Source organism: Elgaria multicarinata, chromosome 10, assembly GCF_023053635.1.
Source record: "Elgaria multicarinata webbii isolate HBS135686 ecotype San Diego chromosome 10, rElgMul1.1.pri, whole genome shotgun sequence".
Lineage (NCBI taxonomy): Eukaryota > Metazoa > Chordata > Lepidosauria > Squamata > Anguidae > Elgaria > Elgaria multicarinata.
The window spans coordinates 32,353,322-32,377,990 of record NC_086180.1 but is presented as its reverse complement, the minus strand read 5'-3'; the positions used below and the strand labels follow the sequence as shown (position 1 = coordinate 32,377,990).

The window sequence follows — 24,669 nt, the reverse complement described above, 5'->3', positions numbered from 1 at the left end:
AGCCACACTACTGCTTTATAGCGGTATTGAAGTGCACTGCAGGATCTACCCTACTGCCTTATAGTGGTAATGAAGTGCACTGACAACTGTTGAGGCCCATAACACATCTACATCAAGCAAGATATTCCACTATGAAAGTGGTATGAAAGCAGTATATGGTCTGTGTCATGAGCCCAAACAGTTGTCAGTACTGCACAAGCAGTACTGTGGCTCCCGCCTTTTATATACCGCTTTCATACCACTTTCATAGTGGAAGCTTGGTGTAGATGAGCCCTATGTCTTTTGTACAAGGTTGTTCCCCGTCTCAATCGAAGTGGAGAGGCGGGTAAGAAAATTATTATTATTATTATTATTATTGTTGTTGTTGTTGTGTATCAAGACTGCAATAGCAAATGCAACCCTTGTATTTGTGACAGTGAGTGATTTGGGTGTTTGTTTTTTTAACCTATGAACATAAATGTTTCATAAATGTTAATAACAAATATATTAATAGTCTCCTTTTCTCAGATTCTAAGGACTGTTTTCCCTCTCTGTTTGGTGTCAATTAGAGAAGTTTTATTTTTGTTTCAACTTGTGTTTGTAGAGTTGGAGGCAGTGATCACAATACTGATTCCACCTTCCTTTCCCACACATGTGAATCTGCCTGCCATTCTCAAGCTGTTTTGCAGGGTGGGAGAGGGAAAAATAAAATTTGAAATTGGAGAGGGAAGAGAAAGTAGCAGACTTTGCACCGTTTTACTTGGGAGAGAACTCCCTCCTGAATATCACGTCCCCTTAAGAACTGCATTGGAAAATAGCACTGCTTTTCCCTGCTTTAGGGAGCCATTATAGCCTTTGTGATGTCAACAAACATCACTCCTACCCCACTTCTGATCCATTTGTATTACTAGCAACCAACATATCTCACAGTAAGGTAAAGGGCAAACACTGTCATTCTTAAGAGGCAAAGAAAATGTGTGAACTGTGGGCAAAGGAATAGAGCAGCAGTCAGCACAACTGATACCTTGGAAACACAGCTGAGTGAGCTGTGTGACAGGGTCAGAGAAGAGGAAACCAAGGAATGGAGAGAGGAAGGAATCCTGGGGCCAAAAAGGACACCGATTAGGCAAAAGCAGATGGGAAGGGACATTTTTATGTATCTCAGGCCATTTCTTAATCTGTCACCTTTTATAATCAGTTTTATTGAGACTGTGATTTTGTATTTCATATTAATGGTCTGTTCACCCTAATAAAATGCAGAACTCCTTAGGAGGAGTTGTTGCTCACAATTGCTGATCTACTCACACACACACACACACAAAATGGCCGCTTTTCCATAGCAGTCCCACCATTCTGTGGGCATATCAATCATTTATAGCTATTTCCAGGAAATACTCGCCCTCCATCTTTGAAGATATGGGAGCGCCATGGAGTCATCATGGAAGATGAAACTGGATGGCTTGCATAGTTCTTAAGAGAATCTAGCTCAAGTGGCATATTCTGCTAGATTCATGAGGCAGGATTCATGAGTAAAGGATTGCTCCTATAATGCCAACTTATTTCCTGTACAATTCTCTCTGAAAGGCTGAGAGATTACAGAGGTCCTTTGCAAATAGAAAATGGATGCATCACAGATCTCTGACATATGCTTTATATCTCTGCAAACACAAAATGTGCTGAGGCCAATCAGTTACAAAGCTCGCAACTTAACTCTTCAGGCTGTGGTAATAATGGAGGGAAAGAAGACAGGAGAGACGAGGCATCTATGAATGAATGAATGGAAATCACATTGATCAGGGAGAAAAGTCAAACAGCTTCAACTTTTTTTATTCTGACAGCCTTTTGTTCTGCTGATTTGCTTTGCGCTTTTCATCTTATGTGCCGTTTTATTCATGTCTCTATCTTGTCTTCAGCTCGTAAGCAGGAGATTATCAAGGTTACGGAGCAACTGATTGAAGCTATCAATAATGGGGATTTTGAAGCCTACACGTAAGTTGCTTCTGCCCCCCTCCCACACCACCTCAAGAGAACAGGTAGAAATGCTTGTAAGCATAGAATCATAGAATAGCAGAGTTGGAAGGGGCCTACAAGGCCATCGAGTCCAACCCCCTGCTCAATGCAGGAATCCACCCTAAAGCATCCCTGACAGATGGTTGTCCAGCTGCCTCTTGAATGCCTCTAGTGTGGGAGAGCCCACAACCTCCCTAGGTAACCGATTCCACCGTCGCACTGCTCTAACAGTCAGGAAGTTTTTCCTGATGTCCAGCCGGAATCTGGCTTCCTTTAACTTGAGCCCGGTTTTCCGTGTCCTGCACTGTGGGAGGATCGAGAAGAGATCCTGGCCCTCCTCTGTGTGACAACCTTTTAAGTATTTAAAGAGTGCTATCATGTCTCCCCTCAATCTTCTCTTCTCCAGGCTAAACATGCCCAGTTCTTTCAGTCTCTCTTCATAGGGCTTTGTTTCTAGACCCCTGATCGTCCTGGTTGCCCTCTTCTGAACACGCTCCAGCATTTGAGGTTATATCCAGCATCTGGTTGCCACTGATTACACAGCTGTGACAAAACAATTTTTAACCCATCAACCAAAGATAATCCAGGACCTGACTAAAAATGTATTATATGCTGCCAAATCCCAGAGAGAAAGGGGCCAAGTTTTAACCTGGCCCTAAAAAGATAACAATGTTGGCACCAGGCAGGCCTCATCGGGGAGATCATTCATAATTGGGGGCCACCACTGAGAAGGCCCTCACGTGATAGGAGTTTTAGTTCAACACATCTGGAAGGCATCAGATTATGGGAGAGGAATGACTAGAAAGTACTGGGATAAATGTAGCAAGGGTTTGGCTCAGTGTAAATACTTTCATATTTTTGGTGTTCAAAAATTACCCACCATCTGACATTGCCACAGCATATTTGTTAGGTTTGTCCCACCCTCTCAACACTCCTAACAATTAGTGCTGGGGGATAAATCTTTATTGAAAATATGTAAGTTTGTTGCATACTTCTTGATGTTTAATGGTCCCTGGGCATAGGCTCAAAACCCCTTCCTTGAAGTTAATCAGGTCTAGATCTGTTTAGCAGTGGGGCAACTGGGTAATTTTAGACCATGAATTTAATGGTCTTATGAGGTGGGGGGGGAGGTGCTTTAATCAGGCATACATTAATTCAGTTGTAAAGTGTGCAACTAATAGTTATCTTCTTTCCCCACTCCCCCACCATTCTGTGCTTTACAATTGCTTCTACATTCCTGATACATTAGAGCAAAACAAACAAAAAGACAAAACTCTTTGGCAGCCCTGATTTTTAAAAAAGGATTACTGACAGCATGTAAAATTTTGCTTATTCATTTAAACCCTTCCACTTCCCTGATGCTAAGCACATTTACTTAGCTTGCTTGTGTTTAGCATTCCCAAAATGCTTGTTGTAGGAAAGGAGAATATATATTTAAAGTAAAAATTAATAAAAATTAGTCTACGTAACCATGTACATGCCTAGCCAGCCATTCTCTAACCCACCCACTCTCTCATTCTCTCTCTCTCTCTCTCATATATGAAGAAACAAAGGGGGCTGCTATATGAATATGCTGGCTCTGTTTGCTACTGCTTTATCACTTGCCATTCTCTGAGTGTTGATATGGCCTCAGCCTGGGTGCTGGCCCTAACTGCACCATTTCTAGTTAATGGCTGGACTTCAAGAAAGCCCTGTTTCATAAATAAATAAATAAATAAATAAATAAATAAATAAATAAATAAAATAATTAACCTGTTTTCCCTTCATTTTTAATCCAATATTCCCTGTAGTGGGAAGTGCTGTTGTGTGAATTCATCAAAAATTTGGCTACTTCTTTCCATATGCACCATGCTTTCTCAGGCCATAGCTAGATGAGGCCTATATCCTGGGATCGTCCCGGGATCATCCCTGTGCATCCAAATGACACACAGGGGATCCCGGGAGCAGGCAGGGATGACCCCTCCATTTGCCTGGGATAATCCTTAGGTCTAGCCGAGGCCTCAGTCATTGGAACTATCAGACAATACTGTAGGAGCAGAATTGTATGTCTCATATAAAACTAAATGTTCAGAACGGTAATTCCACCAAATGGTCAATGTTACCTTTAGAAACTGGGGAAATCATGAATTTCAATAATTAATTCCACTCTAAACATTCACAGTATTATAGGAAGTACTCTTAAATTAACTGTGCAGAACTGGTGTATAAAGATATTCAGACAAAATGTGCAAGTATCAATATCGGTAAGCCCAGCAAAAAAGACTGTAATTTTTTTTCTGTATTCTAGTCTTGCTATCACTTTGCAGTCTAAATTCTATTATATTAGCAATCTATTACAAAGTAGTTTATTTATTTTTACTGGGTCCAAATAAGCTTTAATAACCCATCCTAAATCCTGCAAAGCCTTTAAGCTGGGGCAGGACATATGTTTAAGAACATAAGAAGAGCCGTGCTGGATCAGACCGAGGGCCCATCTAGTCCAGCACTCTGTTCGCACAGTGGCCAACCAGCTGTTGACCAGGAACCCACAAGCAGGACACTGTGCAACAGCCTCCTCCCACTCATGTTCCCCAGAAACTGGTGTATATAGGCTTGCTAGTAGTCAATTACTTATTGAAATTCACTAGATAGCCTTCTCCTTTGCTGCCATGCCCTTAAGCCATTTAGGGTCACATAATGAAAGTTCTGATGTTAGGAGCCAGAACCACCTTGTGGAATCAATACACGCAGTCACTCTCTCTTGTACGGTTGCAGCAGCCCTTTTCCAATCTGTCATGGAAATTGCTGTGGTCCGATGGGTCTGCAAGCCCACCAGAAGCCCCAGAAGCTATCATGTGGGGGTACCTGAATCCAGGCATAGTTAACATCAGTAAAGATACAAATGTATTTACCACTTATTCATTGAGATCTGCAGAATCAAGCCACATCACACCTTAATGGAGTATGATGGTTCCACTGAATTTTGAAGTGGACAGCTGGTCCTCCACTTGATGAATCTTCAATCTAGTCTGCATAGCTACTGAAATGAGATTATTTTTTCCCCCACACAGGAAAATTTGTGATCCAGGCCTTACCTCATTTGAACCTGAAGCTTTGGGAAATCTTGTAGAGGGAATGGACTTCCACCGGTTTTACTTTGAAAATGGTATGCTTTTCTTGATGTTTATTTCCTTAAAATGTATAATTTGAGATGATTTCTATGGAGCTGCTAATTCAAACCATCATTCAAATAATTTTAGGCATTTCTTAAAGGAACCTGGTAGGTGTCAGGCCCCAGCTATTGGAAATGTTTTGCTCATTCTGTCACATTTGTACTCTAGATTTGTTTTCAGCTGTGAAAAGTATCCGGTCATCCCCTTAGGTTTAGAAACTAGGATGGGGTAACTTGAACCTTTATGGGGCCGCATAGGCCACAATTAAAAAAATCTTGCTCCAAAACATTCATGCACCCAGTGGGACTTAGAACCTCATTTTGTGAACAGCAACCTCCTGTCATGCATTAAAAACTGCTTTTGAAACTGAATTTCAGGAACAGTCTAGCCCTATGCAGGCATTCACTCACATCATGCGTAGGGCTAAAGTGGGAATGGGACAGGCGGAAACACGCACATCCTACCCCTAAGTGTCCCTGTGTCCCCAGCTACTCAGAGACATTTGCACATTGAGTGCAAAGGTCCATACAGGAGCTTGTAAATACATACAGATGAATGCACTTACACAGCTTCCACAGTTGAGAACACTGATTTCATTTTCATTTCATTTCATTTATTGCATTTTTATACCGCCCAATAGCCGAAGCTCTCTGGGCAGTTTACAAAAATTAGAACTACAACAATATTTAACAATATACTAATCAGCAACATCACAATAATACTCAAAAATATACTAAATACAAGTTCACAGCAAAACAAACCAGATGAAAAGATAAAAAGAAAAGAAAGCTTGGTTGGAACAGCGTTTCTCCCCCTGAAGCAGCACCTCTCTTCAGCTCCAGCCTTGCTTTTAAAGCCTCCAGGTGGGGGGGGGGGAGGGGAGCAGGTGGAATAGCTCACCCTTGGTTGGAACAGCGTTTCTCCCCCTGAAGCAGCACCTCCCTTCAGCTCCAGCCTTGCTTTTAAAGCCTCCAGGTGGGGGCGGGGGAGCAGGTGGAATAGCTCACCCTTGGTGGAACAGCGTTTCTCCCCCTGAAGCAGCACCTCCCTTCAGCTCCAGCCTTGCTTTTAAAGCCTCCAGGTGGGGGCGGGGGAGCAGGTGGAATAGCTCACCCTTGGTGGAACAGCGTTTCTCCCCCTGAAGCAGCACCTCCCTTCAGCTCCAGCCTTGCTTTTAAAGCCTCCAGGTGGGGGCGGGGGAGCAGGTGGAATAGCTCACCCTTGGTGGAACAGCGTTTCTCCCCCTGAAGCAGCACCTCCCTTCAGCTCCAGCCTTGCTTTTAAAGCCTCCAGGTGGGGGCGGGGGAGCAGGTGGAATAGCTCATCCTTGGTGGAGCTATTCCACCTGCTTGCACATCCCTGTGCAAACCATTGTGTTCACACACACAAAAGTGTCAGAGGTAGCTGGGCATCTGGGGGTGGGGTGAGTGCTCAAGCACATCCCATCCCCAGTTTGACTAAGAGTGTGGCAGCCCTTCAGTCATGTAGCAAGAGAAGCTGTTGTTTGAGAAGAATTGATTGCTTGTCTTTCTAGAAACATAAGGAGCTGCTTGTATACCTAGTCAGATTATTTGTGTGTCTGTGCCAGTATTGCTGATATTGATTGGCAGCAGCTGTTCAGGGTATCAGGTCTTTAGTTCTATTTATTTTATTTATTTCTAACATTTATTACTCACCCTATAGCTAGATGCTCTCTCTTTTCACTTCATCTGTTACCTGTGCCTTTTAACTGCATATGCCAGGGAATGGGGATCTTCTGCATGGACTACGGTCCCTCCCCTCCAGATTGCAAAATGGGGGTTCCTGTGCAGCAGTGCGTGAGAGGTGCTTTTCAGGGAGGATTGAGGTGTACAGTGTTTCAGACTGCATGTGATTATTCCTCAGGGGCATCACATGTTACAATGTGGCAAAAGGAAAATGAGGAAGCAGAGGAGGATGGCATCACAACTGTAGCCTCTGCCCCTGGCCTACACCCATTCGTTCCAATGTCCGAAATTACCCTATGTGTGTAGATGTTTCTCTGTGCATTGGGAGCCTTCCACTGCAATGCTGCCTCTTCACCTATGCGTGTTTGTTTCACCACATTATTACATCTGAAAAGGTCTCCCGCTCTCGCTCTCTGTCTCTCTAAGCTCCATCACACCAGGGCTTAACATGCTCCCTACCTTCGCTTCTCCACCTGTGTTCGCATTCCTCAATTACTTTTTAAAAGAGGAAGTACAGAACAAGTACGAGGCCTAATGGCGCTGCTTCTCCTGCACACAGCAGGAGAGAGCAGCAATTCCAAGTTTAAAAAAACATCAGACTTAATGAGGGTTTTTTTGGTCATACAAAGAAGGCCAGAAGGGGTGGAAGGCATGCAGGAGACAGATGACGTCATGTGAGGGACCTGAGCAAACTCTGTGAGTGCCCAGTAACAAGCGTGCAATAAAACTCTCCTGTTGCCTCTGGCTCTTGGGATAATAATACAGTATTAGAGATCACTTGCTGAAATTCCTCTGACTGAATCCCCCCTGGTGCTGAGCTCTGACTGAAACCCCCCCCCCCCCCCCCGGTGCTGGGCTCTCCTGGCTGCCTGAAATATCGCCACCACCTCACGGTCTACTCTCCTGCTCTTCACAGCCACCAGCTCCAGATTCCAAGTCTCTTTCCTTCCCTCAAACTGGCTTTCTCGTTTCCCAGCTCTGAGCGCTGCTCCCTTCAGCTAACCGCCAGCAATTTCTCTGTCATCCACTCTCCAACTGTCTCTGTCTCTAAGGGCGCAATCCTATCCATGTTTAGATGGGAAAAAAGCCTTACAGCTCCCAGTATTCCCCAGCCATTCATGCTAGCTGGGGAGTGCTGGGAGATGTAGGACTTTTTTCCATCTAAACATGCATAGTCGTGCTAGTTGGGGAGTGCTGGGAGTTGCAGAACTTTTTTCCATCTAAACATTCACTGGATTGTGCCCTAACAGACTTCTGTCTGACCTTTTAAACACTCCTGGCCGATCATGTCCCTTATGGAACTTCTAACTGTCAATCATCTTTACTGACCTACCTAATCAATAGAAACAAAGGTAACTTCACCGCTATACATTTTAAACACCTTAAAGTCTCCCTTCATTAGTCTCCGTGACCAAGGCAACCACAACTCCATACACAGTATGTCCTTATACATAGTAACAAATCTAGGACCGTAGTCTACTCAGTTACATTATAGCCCCACAGTGGTCATGGGCAGTTTTTAAACGTAACAAAATATAAACAGTCATATACATAACATTTCTTAATAAACCCTCTGTGAAGATGGTACAGCAATGTGCTTTGTGGGTGTTGTCTGCTATGGATTATTCACAAACTACATGGCCAGAGGCCTAAATTTATATGTAGTCATACTAGTCATAAATACTGTGTTGGTTTTAGAAAACCTAATTTAAATATTATTGTCCTTGTTAAGTGGAATGCGAGATGTTCCTTAGCCCTATTCAGGCATGTGCAAGCTTGTGCATAGGGCTAAACTGGGTAGAGGGAAGTGGGCCTTGTCAGGGTTTGCAGTCATGGGATCTCCGTAAACATGTTTGGCTGAACGTGCTTCCAGACTCCCTCTTTAGACTGTGACGGTCTGACTAAAAGCCAGGGGTAGGCAGCACTCAGGGCGAGGCTCATGTGTGCGCTCATATCCCCTTACCTAGTTTACCAGCACACCTGAATAAGGCTCATATAGACATGAGCATCTGGGTATTAATGAGGGAAGGGGGGGACTCTGTTATGATAAAGCACAATGGGTTGATGCAAACTTATATTTGTACATTTTCATTTGAAGCTGTTAAATCTATTTTGCCAGCGTGTGTCGATTTCTTTATTTGCCTTTCCACCAGCAAATGCTAAGGGGACGGGGAAGTTTGTTTTCTTAGACAATAACTCCTGGAAACATTCCCATTCTCTTTCTGAAATCTGATTTGAAATCCCTCACAGCCACATTTCTTCAGTGAATCTCACTGTTCCCTTAGCAGTAGCTCACTGCACAAGACTGTTCTATTGCTAAAGCGGTAGAAACCCAACAGTGTCATCGGAGCATAGGGAGCTACCTTATACTGAGTCAGAGCTTTGGTCCATCTAGCCCAGTATTGTCAAACTGTCTGGCAGAGGCTCTCGAGGGTTTCAGGCAGGATCCTTTTCTTTGTCCTACCTGGAGAAGACAAGGATTGAACAGGCGACCTTCTACATGAAAAGCATGTGCTCTATCACACTGAGCTATGGTCTCTCCACATGTCTCATAAGGACTGCTTCTTATTATTATGCTGAGGCATATAGAGCCTCTTTTGAAGATTCACTGCCTGGTCCAGGTAAAAGGCTTCATTTTTACTAAGGAAGACACACATTCCTTATATGGCACAGGCTGGTGGTGACAACACAGTGTTTTTCTTTAGGCTCACTAAATTATAAATTATAGTATAAATGTTTTTTAAAAGCAACTTTTGGGGGGGGGAAATGCCTTGCAGTTCTTTCAGAATATTGCTCTCATATGTGCATTTCTGGAAACAACCCATTGTGTGCAGTGAGGAAAGGTTTTAACCCAAGGTTGTACTGGTGAAGTTAAGGCAAGCTGCAAAATTCTCTCTCTTAACTTTATTGCCCCTTCTCTCCCATCCCTCCCCACATCTGAAGCGTTGGCATTATTATTATGCCAAAAACCTAGAAAAAATGGCAACAGTTTTATAGGCTCCACACCAGGCATATTTAATTCCCAATGTGTTTTCTACTTCGGCCAGTAATCCTGATCACCATCCAAACTGCAACTATTTAAATAAAAGAAAGCAGACATGTTAAATGTGTTCAAGAATTTAACGTATCTGGTCCTCAGACTAACATTTAATGTATTTGGCCCTCAGATTCCTTATCAGGTAATAGAACTGCTCATTCAGATTACAAAGCTAGTTACTAATCAAAATGTTCCAGGGTTGTTGTAAGGATTATTGAGCACTTTGCTGTAAAAATTCCATTAACTGACGCAATATAGTTATCGTTTCACACATGGTCTCCATGATAGGATCTGAGTCCACAGATAAAGTGTTGATGGTTGCTAATTTGATCAACAGTGAGATTTTTTAATTCCTGCATCACTTTTTAATTAAAATCTCTTAAAATTGCTACAGAAATATAACACATGTTAACTGATGTGAACACCTTTGAACACAATTCAATGAAAGTTATGTGTGTTTCTAATCCCGTTTCCTTGGTGGAAAGGAGGGGTATAAATCCAAAAACTGAATAACTATATACATAAAATAATTAAATTCAATACATCATTAAACACTCCCAAATTCCGTTTATTTAAATAGGGCTTCTCAGCATACCCAAATTTCTCTGGATTGCATCCTTTTTGTCCACTGAGTTTTATGCAATGTGCCATTTCCTTCCTTAGCTTTGTCTAAGAGCAACAAGCCAATCCACACCATTATCCTGAATCCTCATGTCCACCTTGTGGGTGATGATGCCGCCTGCATTGCATATATACGGCTGACTCAGTATATGGATGGAAGTGGAATGCCAAAGACTATGCAGTCAGAAGAGACGCGAGTCTGGCACCGCCGTGATGGAAAGTGGCAGAACGTTCACTTTCACCGTTCAGGATCACCAACAGTACCTATCAAGTGAGTAATGGATTCTCATCTTTGGATTCTTACCTATCCATCCTGAATTTTCTTTACTGTCTACTTAGTTCTACTTCTTCATTCCATGATTTCTTCCTGTCCGTCCCTTGTAGCTGCACTGTTTTGCATGCTACACATTTCTCTTTACCCATTCCAATAGAAATTGCATTACTAATGTCTGAATGGGGATTTGAACACAGGTCTTTCTACTTCAAATCCCACATTCTTTCATCATCATTATCTGTTTGTATACCACTTTTCCACAAGATTTTGCCCAAAGCAGCTTGCAACTTATTCAAATGAACAGAAATTCCTACACGAATCTGCTATAACTTAACATGTTAATTGATATTAATACCTGTGAATATAACCATTAAAAAAACCCAGCCATGGGGCTACTTTTACCTTTTGTAGCTGTTCCACTGTACTACCAGTAGCTTACACTAGTGCCGACATGAATTACGTTGTGCTACCATAAGCTACGTCAGGTGCGATGCCAATAGCATTTGCTGGCATGATGGGTTTTCTGGGGAAACCTGTCACATCATGCTAGCAAATACTGTGGACATTGTGTTAGAGGTAGCTTACGTGAGCACAAGGTAATTTATGTCAGTGCTAGTGCTGAATAGGATAATGCCCCATAGTATCGATAATTAAAATATGTCAATGCAATTTTGCATAAAATACAGCATTTATCTCAAAGGAAGCAAAGCGCATATATATATTACTTGATGTGACCAAGCAAAAAAGCCTGTTACTACTACTTTTACTTCATTTTTTTTTTCAGTAGGTACTAAATCAGTTTTTGAAAATATGGAACTAATTTCTTGGAATTTGAAAATACACACATATTCAAGAGCAGAACTGAGCCCACTAGGCTGTTGTAAATAAACAGTTTTAGTATTAATTAATTTGGCTGGGGAAGTGGCCACAAATTCTTCTTTATTGAGTCAACAGAATGAATCAAAATCTGCAGTGCCCATCTGTTCCACAGCTTCTGACTACTTAAATGCATGATTAACTGTCTAGTCCTTCAAACCAAAACTTTACACAATTAGTGCCAAAGCATCCCAGGAACAGGGAAGGGTTTTTGGGGAATCAGGATTCAAAGGAGATGAGACTTTGAGGTTCAAGCCCAGGATCAGTTTTATATCTTCTCTTGGGGTTCAAAATGGAACTTGAGAAATTCCAGCTGGTATGCATAGGAAACAAATTAGTCGGTCCCTATGTAGGCCAGAAAACTATAGGCTGGATTGCTCTGTAGACTGTAATTATATTCAGAACATTTTGTGTATGCATTGCATTAATAGTTTGGATGCATACGCACCTTACTGGAAGTCAGAATAACATCAAATGAAGTCTGATGAACACTTGAAACACACAGTCTTCACTTGACCACTTCCATTTGCACTGCAAAATAGGTACATTTGCAGTAAATTCACAGTTGAGACTGACTGACAGGAGCATTGTTGGTATGGACCAATTGCACTGCACTGGTCCCTTCCTAGAGACAATTATTTATTGCACATTCCTTTCAGTCATACAAAACTGAAGCAGGAGCCATGATTTTAAGGGTGCAGAACTCTCAGAGATATCCTATGCTTGGTAAATTTACTACAGCACAGGACACCTACGTCTCAGAAAAGCTATATGTCTGGAATACTCCCTTCTGCGTAAGTATTGAATTGCCACACTGAATCCGGTCAGACTACTTTGGACACAGGTCTGACTTTCAACTGTGAATCTGTGTTTACTAGTCTAAGGAGAAGCAACCTTACAGCCTAATCTAGTCTGCTGTTGGATCCACTCACTGCTTTAAGGTTTTGTGGGATCTGATTCCAGGGAAGACACCTCTAGAAACCTCCATATAAGAATAGAAGAGCAAATGGCCCAGTTTGGATAGAATATACCTGACTTTTAAGAAAGTGGGAATGAGCATTGGGCCCATGCTCTCCCTTCTCATTGCTCACCTTGCCTCTTTTTCTGGCATTAAATTGTGATTTAAGGTCAGTTTACTAACAAGGAACACGGTTTAAGATTCTCATTAGCAAACTGACATCCCTGTGTAACAAGAACTAGTTTAAGCCAGCAAAGACTGATGCACCAAAACTAGCATGTGTAAGGAGAAAGCAAGGTGATGGGGGAGCACACAAACTTGTCACTGGCTCTGTTCAGAAGACACCTTTAACCATGGTGAATAAGGCAAAAAGTCTTATTCACCAGTGTTAAAGCTGTGGTTTAAGGTGTCTTCTGAATAGGGCCCTTCATTTCTGACATGCTAAATTGTGATTGCATAGAGCCCAATTTCTTCCACAAGTTTAGACACTAAGATTTAGCCAGGGGGTGGTGAGTTGTGATGATGCCATTAGTCTCTATCATGCTGGGGTGTGGCTATAAACAGTCACTGTGCCAAAACACACACCAAATTAACAGGTGGCAATTTGCTTTACCACATCAGCAGTTTTTTTCTGAATTCACCTTAGGCTATCATTCAACAAGCCTCTGCAAAACAAACAACGAATCTGACTACTCAGAAATGCTCATGAGTAACTTGCATAATTTTCTATTTATTTTAAAAAAATAAGTTCTTCTTTTGGTTTGAATATGAAAAAGTTATGCATACAACTTGATTTGTTTGGAGTGGTGTGGTGTTGTTGTTGTTTTTTAAAAAATAGTATAAGGTGTTAGTTTATTTGGAAAATAACTCTGGAATTAGCACAAAAAGATAACATCTACAGTTAATGTGAATTTCTCTCCCCCAACCCCCTTTCTCTCTTTGTCCTTCTAGCTAATTGTCCGTGATGCCACGTTGTGTGTCCTCCGCACTCTGCACTTGGTTGGCTGCCATCTTGGCCATCCGTTTGCCCTCTTCATGCATGTTCTTTGAATGCATGAAGCTGTGAAGTTTCTACATGTGATACATTTATGATGCATCATTTTGTTGTATATTCCATTGGTACCTTTTGTTTACACTTCAGTGAAGGGGATGTTCCATGCAAATTGAAAATGGAAGTACAAGACAAAAGAGAAGGCAGGGGGGAGTTGAAATGCCAGAGTATATGCAGAGTATATGTCTCATGCCAAATTATGAAAAACATCTGCATTTGCAACGGATAGAAATTGCAAGTTAAAAAAAAAACACCTTATTTTAATTTACACAATATTGCTTTCTAGCTTACTTGCTTTTAAAGATGATTGAATATTACTTTGGTCATAGTAGAAATAATGAAATTTTTACTAACAGCAGCTCTGTTATGGGTAGAAGTACTGACAAAGACCAAAGCATTTCTGTAGGGTTGGGGTCATGGGGAGTCATCTCTGCTATGAGTCACTGTGTATAAACTGGAAAAAAAATGGCATAATTTGCCGAGTTGACCTCACCAGAATTATCTGTCACTGTTCTTGTCTGGTCAGCAAGACTTTGTTTTTTAATCATTACTTTGGCTTTGTTGTTCTAACTACAGGAGAAAAACGATATTTTGAAGTAGTTTTTCTAGTTTGACATGAGCCAAGCAATGAACAGATATGAGACAGTTTTAGGTGGCTAAAGGGTAAAATAAAATGTTGTTTTTTATCATTTTATGGATGTACAGTACATTTATTAAAGCAAGTTGTAGAGGATTTTTTTAACTGATGCTCTAGTTATGTGTGGTAATGTAGGACAATTAGGCCTTAAAAGCTTAGTAACAGAAGTTTACTTGTCTACATATTTTGTGTAGCAATTTATTACCTTTAAAAAAAAACTACCAGGAAAACATACGTTTTCTAATAGTACAATCATGCTTTTACCATAATAATTTTATCCGTTTTCTCATGGCTTATCAAGAGCGTTGAATGCTGTGCAATAAAGCAATTATTGCATCTTTATTAACATCTGTTGCTGCACATATACCTGCAAAACAAGCAGGAATATATTCCGTGTCAATTTAGAACAGGTTGCTCAGTTGCTGTTTGATTGCTTCCATTGTGTAGATGTGAAATTATATCCTGCAAACTCATTATTCCCCTCCTTTAAAAATTAAAATATAAAAATCAGTTTTTCCTTTGCTTTTTAAAGATTTTTTATTATTATTCTCTGTTCGGTTAACTGTGAGGCTATCAGTTTTCTGTAACACTGTATAGCGCATGATACTTTGATCAATGTTCTTTTTAGTAAATAAAATTTACAACTTGCAGCATCATGAATTTTTTAAAGCAGAGAAAGAGGGGGGGAAGTCCCAATTTGTATAACTTTCACCTCTCTTTATTGATTACTAATCAAAAGCAGATCTAATTCTTTACATTTTGATGTTGTTCCTAGTAAACATATGTTAAAGGAATTCAAGTTTCTCTGGTGATAATTAATATATACTTTCAACCCATGGCAATATTTATAGCAAGCATCTACAGTAAATGTCTTGAGGCATATTAACCTGCCAGTGAGTTCTGTAAAAAAAGGAAATGACCTCATGCATTTTGTTTTTAAATAATAATGTCTTCTTTTGCAAAGCAGCTTTAGGTGGTATAAGTGTGTTTACATTTAACAAAATTAGGTGTAGATTTTTCTTTTTCTTTTTTACACCTTTTACCATAGCATGTGGTGTTGCCATATTATTCTAGGTCAAGTCTGTCTTCCACACTGAGATGTGAGAAATATCGTGTGAGTTAGTTCTCTGCACTCCAATTGAATTATACACCTAATCTGTTGTCATTTCAAAACACTGCAGTTTACCATGAGACACAGTGTGTAAATATATATATTTCTTGCCATAATGGTAAAGAACTGACGGATATATTTAAAAATTAATAAATTTGTGATTTCTGCTGACATTTGGCATTCAGTGTTTTAATTTGAGAATATGGCATGATCTTTAGAGACATTCATCATTGCTTCTATTGCTGTTCATCAAAATGCCCATTATTACAACAGGCTGCATATATGGTGTTTAATTTTTTTTTCTTCGTTTTGAGATAGTTGGTATCAATGTTGTTCTTTGCTTGTCTGACTAAAATTTTCAGTCTGCTGCCATCTGGTGGTCATTTCCTATTCCTTCGAGGGCATCCATTAGATCTGTTCACACAGCCTTTTTTTGCACTTTTTAATACTTAACATATGAGCTAATGGTATATGGATATATTTTGCAGAATATATATATGAAAATATAATACATATTATAAACTATATAATATTCACACAAAAAGCAAGCACCAACATTATCTAATATTCCCACAAATTCATTCAGAACCAGCTAGTATATTATTTCCCAAATTAAAAAACAAAAGAGTTTTACAGTGTTGACAAAGTATGACAAATTTTGCATCTTAGGGCACAATCCTGCTGGAATGCTGCCCACTAGACAGAAGCATCCGTTCGTGGGGGCACCTAAGTATCATATGACCTGCAAGACCGTTGCTGACAGGACGGAAGGGCTGGCAGAAGCAATTTTTGCCTTTCCATCCTTCTTTTCAGTTTTCAGTTATGCTGCCATGGGGCTTGAGAGGCCAAAGGATCCAGGGGATCCTAGCCTTTCCCCTCCCCTCCCCTTTCTGCCCACAAGTACAACCCCTTAATCCTTTCCCCCAAATTGTTCAAGGTCGCTTTGGCAGCCTCAGCAAGGAAGCACCACAAAAACAAAACAAAAAAAAACATGGTGGCTGTGAGGAGGCAGGGGAAGGGATTGAAACACAGAGCTTCATCCCACCTACACTTTTATTCTGGTTCTCCCTCGAATTATCCCATACCGTTGCTGTGGTTGAGCTCCATCACACCAGCCTCCATGCTCCACCAGCGCATGCCTCAGGAGGGTTGGGCCAGGCTCTGCTTGGGGGCTACCAAGGGAGGCCCTCTTTGTCTTCTTGCTCCCGTGCGCACCCTGAGAGGGCTGGGCCTGCTCTGCGCTCCGCAGCTCTTGGGGCTACCGAAGGAGGCGGCTCTGCTCCTCGTCATCCCTCTGCACCCCCAGTGGAGGCTCGGAGCTCAAGAAGAACTGTTCTTTCCGCGCTGCAAAATATGTCGCCAAGAGAGGGGGAAGACCTGCGATCACAGCTGGACATGCTGCACATCATCGGAGTCCTTCGCCTCGAAAGCAGACTATAACATAGACGTCAAGTGAGTCCTTTGCAGGCAATGCGCCATGAATGCAGACTATAAGGCTGGTGTGATAAAGTTGTAGGAGTTTCCCAAAGTTGTAGGAGTTTCTACAGTGCCTGGAGAGAGACTCCAACATATGGTATTCCATGGTTCCTGGGACACTCTCGCAAGGACCATAGGATTGCTCTGTTAATCAGATTATAACAAGGAAAATCTTTTCTATCGGTCAACATCCTAGCCCTCATAAAATCAACAAAAGGATTCCAAATATTAGTAAACCAGCTAGCCTTTTGTCTACCATCTCTTAAACAGACATACTCTGTAGTTATTACCATGAATTAGAAGAAGTATATTTTGTAAAGTACTGCTGGTTTACATTTTCATTTATTTCATTTCCATACTGCCCCATAGCTGAAGCTCTCTGGGCGGGTCATGAGGATTAAAAAACATTAAAAATACATCATACAAAGTATATAACTATTTACATAAAAAATATAAGCAGCTCACAGCGAGACAACATATATCTAAACAACTTTTTTTAAAAAAAAAAACATTAACCAAAGACAATCCAGGATTTATTTTTTTTAAAAAAATCATCATATGCTGCCAAATGTCTGAGAGAAGAGAACGGTTTTAACCTGGCACTGAAAAGATAACAATGTCTGGCACCATTGTGGATTTCGTCACACAGCTTCCTACCCAGCCAAAGTGACTATGGAACATTCCACTGAAGGAGGAAAGCTGTTTTATTCATTATGCAAAACTCCCACCTACATCTCAGTAAAATGAAGGTCAGTTGGGCAACAGCAAAGCTTGCTCACTAACATTTTGCCAACCACTACAGATGTGTCATTAGATCATGGATTCTCTTGAGGCATAGCCATATATACAGCTTTTTAAATGAGACCAATTCTCATGCCTCTTAGGCCCTTTCTACACCTAAGGGTTATCCCAGGAAAATGGAGGGATCATCCCTGCCTCCCCCCCCACCCCGGGATCCCCTGTGTGTCATTTGGCTGCAAAGGGTTTGATCCAGGGACAATCCAGAGGAAAAAGGCAGGTATAGAAACGGCCCTAGTAAAAGAGCTCAGGAAATCTGTTTTGTGAGGCTACTGAGTTTCCCCAGCAACAACATATTTCTCAAGGTTGCGTATAAGGAGAACACAAGAATAGAAGCCATTTTAGTTTGTGTTTGTTTTAAACCTGCATTGTGATATCAGTGGGGTGATTCTCAAATCACAATCAGTGGCAACCCCTTCTTTTATTACTGGTGGCAGCTAAGCCAGAGTTGGCTTAAAAATGTGGAATTCTTCTTATCTAGCCTTCATTCTTCCATGGTTTGGCAAAATGTGGCATTTTTTTCTTATTGCTGAGTTTATGACCAAATTAAAGTCAGTATGGGCAGAACCAACCTAGATGCCTTTGTACGTGCTCAGGAATGCTGGATACCTTGATAAATCAGCATCACAGCCCCCAAAATAAAAAAAATATTCACATATTTTAAATAACTGTGACCTCTATCCCACAGTTTTGTGGAGGGTTTTTTTCACTCTCCAAACTACCTACTGCATCTCATTTATCAATGATCCTTAACTTGCTTAATTGAGTTATTTTGTTATCAGTGTACTTTTTGTTCCCTGCATATTTTTTGTATAATTTTAAAAACACACACACCACATAACCCAAAACACTATTTTTATAGTCTGGGCAGGAATTGTGTTTGACAAACAAAAAGAGAGGCAACAATAGGACCATATAGTCATGCAGCTGTAGAAACTATTCAGGACGCTGGTACAAGAAAAACTTTACAAAGTTAAATACAGCCTAAAACCCTGGAGAGCCACTGCTAGTCAGTGTTGGCAATACTGGGCTTGATAAACCAATTGCCTCACTCAGTATAAGGCTGTTTCCTACACTCCTGAGAGTAGGCAATTAATTAGGAGTCTCTTAGATGGCTTTGAGAAGTTGAGGTCTTCTGCTGAACTTGCTTTATCTCATCCTTCTACACTCTACAGAATGTACTGAGTTTATTGCTCACAGATAGTTTCCAAGGAAACAACGGACTTTTCCCAGGAAAGACCCTAGCTGGAACCATTAATCTTAGACTGAACTCTCATCTTGGTTGGATACAATACACATAATTTGCTTTTTGGATTTTACTCTCTGGCGCCTGAACTAGGAGCGATCAGTCTTTTTCCTACAAGAAAACACGTTAAAGTGAACAGGCGTCATTTGTAATATCATTTATCACAGTTTCTCTGTTTTTATTGTCAACAGCAATGACGACATTATTTATTTTGTTTTTGTGCTCAGCACCCATAAATGTATATAGATAAATCCATGGCTATCTGCTGGCAGCAAGTCTGGCTGCTGTCTCTGGATTTTGTTGGAGTTGAGAAAGTGGTTAATAAATTGCTCCCTTTGTAAAAGTATTTGTGGAGAATCTCTGCAAACATTCCAAAGCAGAAAATATGTAACTGAACTTTACTTGTGGTAAGTGGCATTCAACCAGTGACCAACAGATTTCTGGGGGGGAGGGGGGATAACATGAAGTTTAGCAAGAACATGTAACAATGAACATAAACAGTTCTGCTCAATCGAACCAAGTCTACGTCAGCAATTCTGTTTCCAACTTGCTCACAAGTGGGACATGGAAGTGGCAGCCATCCTCCCCTTGTTTGCCCCCAGGATCTAATTTCCATTGTGGCTTTATTAAATTTGGCCACATAGCTCACAGGTGATGACCATGTGGCCCCCAAGATGTTGCTAGATTGCAAGTTCCATCAGTTGCTAACCAGCAGAGCCAAGGGTGAGGGACAAGTTGTAGTTCAATCCCTCATATAGCTCATCTCCATCCTGTTTTCTTTTCCGCTGGAGGAAAGGGGGCTTGGATTCCACCCCTTCACCTTCTCCAAACTGGTAATCAGACCTGCCCACACCAAGAGACAGCAAGGCACTAATATATATATATATATATATATATATATATGCAAATACAAAGTAATGCTCACTTAGTTGACTGCTTAGTTGACTGCTGTGCACACAATTCTCTTAAAAATCAGGGCCTCTAACTCTGTGTGTGTGTGTGTGTGTGTGTGTGTGTGTGTGTATTAGAAAAGCAGATGAAGATATCAAAGTATGCTTGTCCTTACTGCTTATGCAGAAGATCCAAGCTAAATAACACCCATGGGAGTAAAGAGAATGATTGCAAAACTATTCCAGACCCAATTGATTGTTCATGTGCGTTCTTGAAGACATGATTATTTTTCCTTTGGCAGATAAAAATACCCTGGGACATTTTTCCTCTATATCAAGATCAGGAAACTAGATATGTTTATTAAATAAAATGTGATCTGTCCAGCAACTGGTGGACCTTGGTTCAAACAAAAACTGTAGGTGTAGCATTTATGTATGTATCTCTACCTATAAAGCGGAAAGTATGTATGTGTCACGTATGTCCAAAAATGTTTACCCACTTCCACATATGGTACTGCATTAATGCTGTTCTCCACCCTTAGGAAGGAGGGAGGGAAGCACTCTGTGCATGCCCAGAAACAGGCTTGACGAAGGGGGGCAAGTGCCCGACCCAGTCCCAGCCCTTCAGTGCAGGCTCCTGATGGAGTACTTCATGGGTGAGAGGTGTGGGCTGAGGTAGTCCCAGCAGGACTTGACCGGAGTTGTGCATGTCCACTGATAGCCACTTACCTCCCCTCCTTGGCGATGCTACTCCTCGATGCTCTGTCAAGAAGCAGCATGAGCCACAAGAGGAGGAAAGCGGCTCTCAGAGGACATGGGCACCTGAGGGCCACCAAAGGCATGCTGGGAGGTGTAGTACTGGCATCACTATCCCTCATTCCTAACTCGGCCCCCACTAACTGACTTTCCCCAACTGCCACTAACACTGACCACTATTCCATTCTAGCGTTAGCTGTCAGTCATTCCTCCATTCACTCTTCTATTTCAATAGTAAAGCCAGTCTTTCACATAAAAATCAAACTTTATTCAGTAATTCTTGCATCCGTCTTGGAATGTTGCGTTTTAGTTGTAACAGAGAGAAAAAAACAGCATAAAGGGAAGGAGGTCACAGCTCTGGGCAAAAGGCATGCTGAGAGTTGTAGTTTTTGTTTTCTGTGGGTACAAGAAAAATCATGATGCCAGCTGTTGACGGGGAGGGAGAGAGAGAGAAGAAACAAATTTAATTTGTTTTAAAGTTACCTCACAGGCCTAGGACAGGCCTACTTTGCAGGGTTGTCATGAAGGTAAGAGAGGGTGGAATGAATTTAATTTGTTTAGAGGTTAACTCACAGGCCTAGCACCAGCCTTCTCTTTCAGATGATTACCTCACAGGCACGCGGATAGGTCTGGCTGTTCAACATACCAGAAAAATCTAAACACATGAAATTTTGGATTTAAAATATTTTTAAAGAATTTAATAAAAAACAACGAGTCTTATGCCTACAACAACTCCCAGCATGCCTTGGGTGGACCTTCTCTTGCCACCAAACTATGGCTCATGGTCATGACCAGTATAAATTGCTATTATTCCATGAGGACATTCCATAAATACAATTTCTTCAGCTGGAGATATTGAAAATTGCTTTATCATCTGTGTGGCTCCATAGCAGTGGCATAATGCCACCAGCACCATAAGGTGGTGGATCCACTTTCCTACTATATGTTATTCAGATATCTGGGCAATGCCAGGTATATTTTGAAAACATATTTTTAGGTTTGCATCTTTTTTAGCTGATAGAAAGGGTGTTGTGTGTCCTGATTGTTTTTGAAGTTTAGACAGCTGCTCTGGCCAAGGCATGATGGGAGGTGTAGGCTTTTCAGGTAAAACAAAAAATGTGATTTATCACAAAGCTCTAGTTTAAAATACAGTTATTAACACAATTTTCCATTTATTCTAACAAAACAATTTACTAACTCAACCAAACTAAAAAAACCCAACCAACCTAAAGATGAATAAGTTGCACAGAAATTTATTATGTATTAAATAAATGTTATAAACATTATTCACCAACCCGAGCATATCAGCTAGTACTATAATAATACTTTATTACCACTTGGTATATTAAAATCCCTATGTGGTTCACATTAAAATACAACGTAACAATATCAAAATAAGATATAAAAATATAATTATAAACATTAGTTAAAATATTGAAAACTTATAGAATCCATGTGTTTTTATGACTGCACATCCCCTACAGCTGAGTCATAGTTGCTGCTTCTCCATGGGTGTATTCCACATTTCTCCAGGAGGATCACATAGGATGGGCTGATTACAGGGGATGTAGCCTATGCGGCAGAGTCTTGCTATTTACTGTTTTACTCTGTACAGCACCATGTACATTGATGGTGCTATATAAATAAATAAATAAATAATAATAATAATACCAGTTCTTCCAAACCCCAGGGACCTGGGTAGCAGATGTGGGAGATTGCAATGTGATTTACCGATTCTGTTACTTCCTTTTTACTGGGCCAATGCGATAAACAACTATGATGAAGTGGCCACTGCTATTCAGATATCATGTCAGCTGGGCCCTGTTACGATGGGGTAGATCTAAATATAATCAATAGATAAAATGATTTCTGCCTTAGCCACCATCTCCACATTTGAAAAGGGCATTCCTTCAGACTCAGTGCATCTGTAGGATGTTAAATGTTTTGCCAGCCATAGCGAGGGGAGTCTCAAAATCTATTTCCTTGTTGTAATTTGTGTAGCTCTATTAAATGCGCTATTTTCTGCCCTGGTCTGACATACAGACAGTAAAACAAGCCTGTTGTGGAAATTAAGAGCAGGCTCAAGACTTGTAGGAAGTAGTGCAAAGCAACAGGGGAGGCCATAAATCAGCTGGAAACAACCCCCTGGCACTAATGGCTCATTTGTTTAGACCTATATTTTTAACAGCAGCTGCCTTCTGTTGAGAGGAGGGCAAGGGAAAGTCTGCCAAAGGCTATTAAAGCAAGCCAGTAATGAGAACTGTTGGTCTGCAGTGGAGGATCCACTTGAGAGATAGCTTCAGAGAGAAGTGAAGCACTTGGAAAGGCAATGCACATTGTCTCGTTATTATAGGTGCCTAAAGGACTCATTAGCAGCCTTGATAAAGGTCAATGAATATTGCTCACAGAAAGAGATGGGAGAGATCCAATTTACTGAAAGGAATGCATCTGACTTACAGCATCTGAAGCTACAGATTGTGAGACTGTGTGTTTGAATGCTCTCCCTGTGAATACAAGACTAAGCACTACCACTGAGCAAGCTAGAACTCTTCACCCTGATGTGCTAGTTCCAGTCATTCTTTCTATGAGCCAAGATGCATGATCAGGACAATCAGTGCATCTTTTCCTAATCTCTACCATTCAGACTGCAGAGGTGTGGATGGACTGTATATTTGAATGCTCATCCTGTGAATACAAAATTTAGCATATCAAGAAGGAAACACTAGCACCCTTCAACCTAGCATGCTCGTTTTCTATAATCGGACTTAAAATAAATGTTTTATTTAAAACATTTCTTGTCCACCTTTTAGAGCAGATGCCCTCACAAGGCGGCTTACACAATAAAATACACAAAAACAGTTTAAAACATTAAAAGCAATAAAAACGTACACAGTAAAATAGCAGTTAAAACAATAAAAGCTAACAATACAAGAGATTATTCTAAATAAAAGGATTATCTTCCAGAAAGACAGCCCTCCCCTGAAATTTAGGGGATTATTTGAGACCCACAGTCCCCAAATTGTACATTACATAGGAAGATAGATGCCTTTACTGAGTCAGACCTTCAGTTCAACTAACGTAATATTGTTTACACTGACTGGCAGCAACTCTCCAGGGTTTCAGGCAGGAATTTTTCCAGCCCTACCTGGAGATGCCAAGGATTGAATTTGGGACTTTTTGTTTGCAAAGCAGATGCTCTACCACCGAGCAAGATCTGGAAGACTCCTGAATGTGTGTTTTAGCTTTGGAGAGTTGTTAAAGAACTACAGTTCTGGAGCCCACGCAAATCTAAAAGGTCAAGTCAAGCCATTTTGTAGGATTGTGAACTTCCCCCCCCCCCTTGGACCTACTTTTCTGATTGCAATAATAAGGGACATGCTGAAATTAAGCAAGTGAAGTTTTCCCCACCCGTTAAAGCCTGGCTACTTACCGCTAAAAAACAACAGTGCGGGGTCATGTTGTCTTTTGCCTGGGAACCCTGATGGCCCTTGAAAAAAGAAAAATACTAGAGAAATCCCTTTTACTGTAATGCTGCACCGCCCAGAATCCCCAGTGGTACCTCTGACCTCTTACCACTAATCCCAATCGAAACGGAGCACTTTCCTCCCGGCTTTTCTTATTCTTTTTGAGGCAGGCGCAGCAGGGCATAAAGCCGGTCCCTGGCTGGGAGCTCTTCCGCCCTCCCTGGATGCTACAGAGCTCACTGCCCAAACTACAAAAAATGGGCAAAGAAATAGGGGTCCTCAGCCAATCACCATTTTTCTTTTCTGTGCATGCCTAATAGAGCAGGAAATCGGCAGCCATTTCCTCTTCCTGGACAAGAGTGCCCAGTAGAAGAGGGGGCCACAGTATGCTTGTAGATGTGCAAAAAGCCAAGTCAAGGCGACAGTGTGAGTTTTTAACAATCTATGTGTGTGAGAGAAGGAGTACTATTGCCTGTGCAGTCGCAGGGACCAGAAGCCCACTCAAGAAATCGAAGGTAGGTAAGCTCTCTTCTTACTTTCTTACTTTTGTTGATGTTGTTGATTCCCCCCCCCCTCTCTTTTTAATCTAGGGACTGTCTACCGAGCTATCCAACCCCCTCCCTTTTT

At 41.2% G+C, this 24,669-nt stretch overlaps 1 protein-coding gene across 9 annotated transcripts in view; it reads left to right on the top strand.

The window, feature by feature from the left end:
- The window catches only part of CAMK2D (calcium/calmodulin dependent protein kinase II delta), a 161,178-nt gene extending 145,593 nt beyond the window's left edge, over positions 1-15,585 (top strand). For 6 of the 9 annotated variants that reach the window (XM_063136289.1, XM_063136282.1, XM_063136283.1 and 3 more), the window contains 4 exons: positions 1,893-1,968; positions 5,040-5,134; positions 10,548-10,776; positions 13,565-15,585. In XM_063136289.1, coding sequence (XP_062992359.1) covers positions 1,893-1,968; positions 5,040-5,134; positions 10,548-10,776; positions 13,565-13,568 — 404 coding nt within the window. In that variant the 3' untranslated portion in view covers positions 13,569-15,585. Of the gene's footprint in view, positions 1-1,892; positions 1,969-5,039; positions 5,135-10,547; positions 10,781-13,564 lie in introns of those variants that run through there. The other 3 variants (XM_063136288.1, XM_063136291.1, XM_063136285.1) reach the window with 1 other exon arrangement.
- Positions 15,586-24,669: the final 9,084 nt, after the last annotated feature.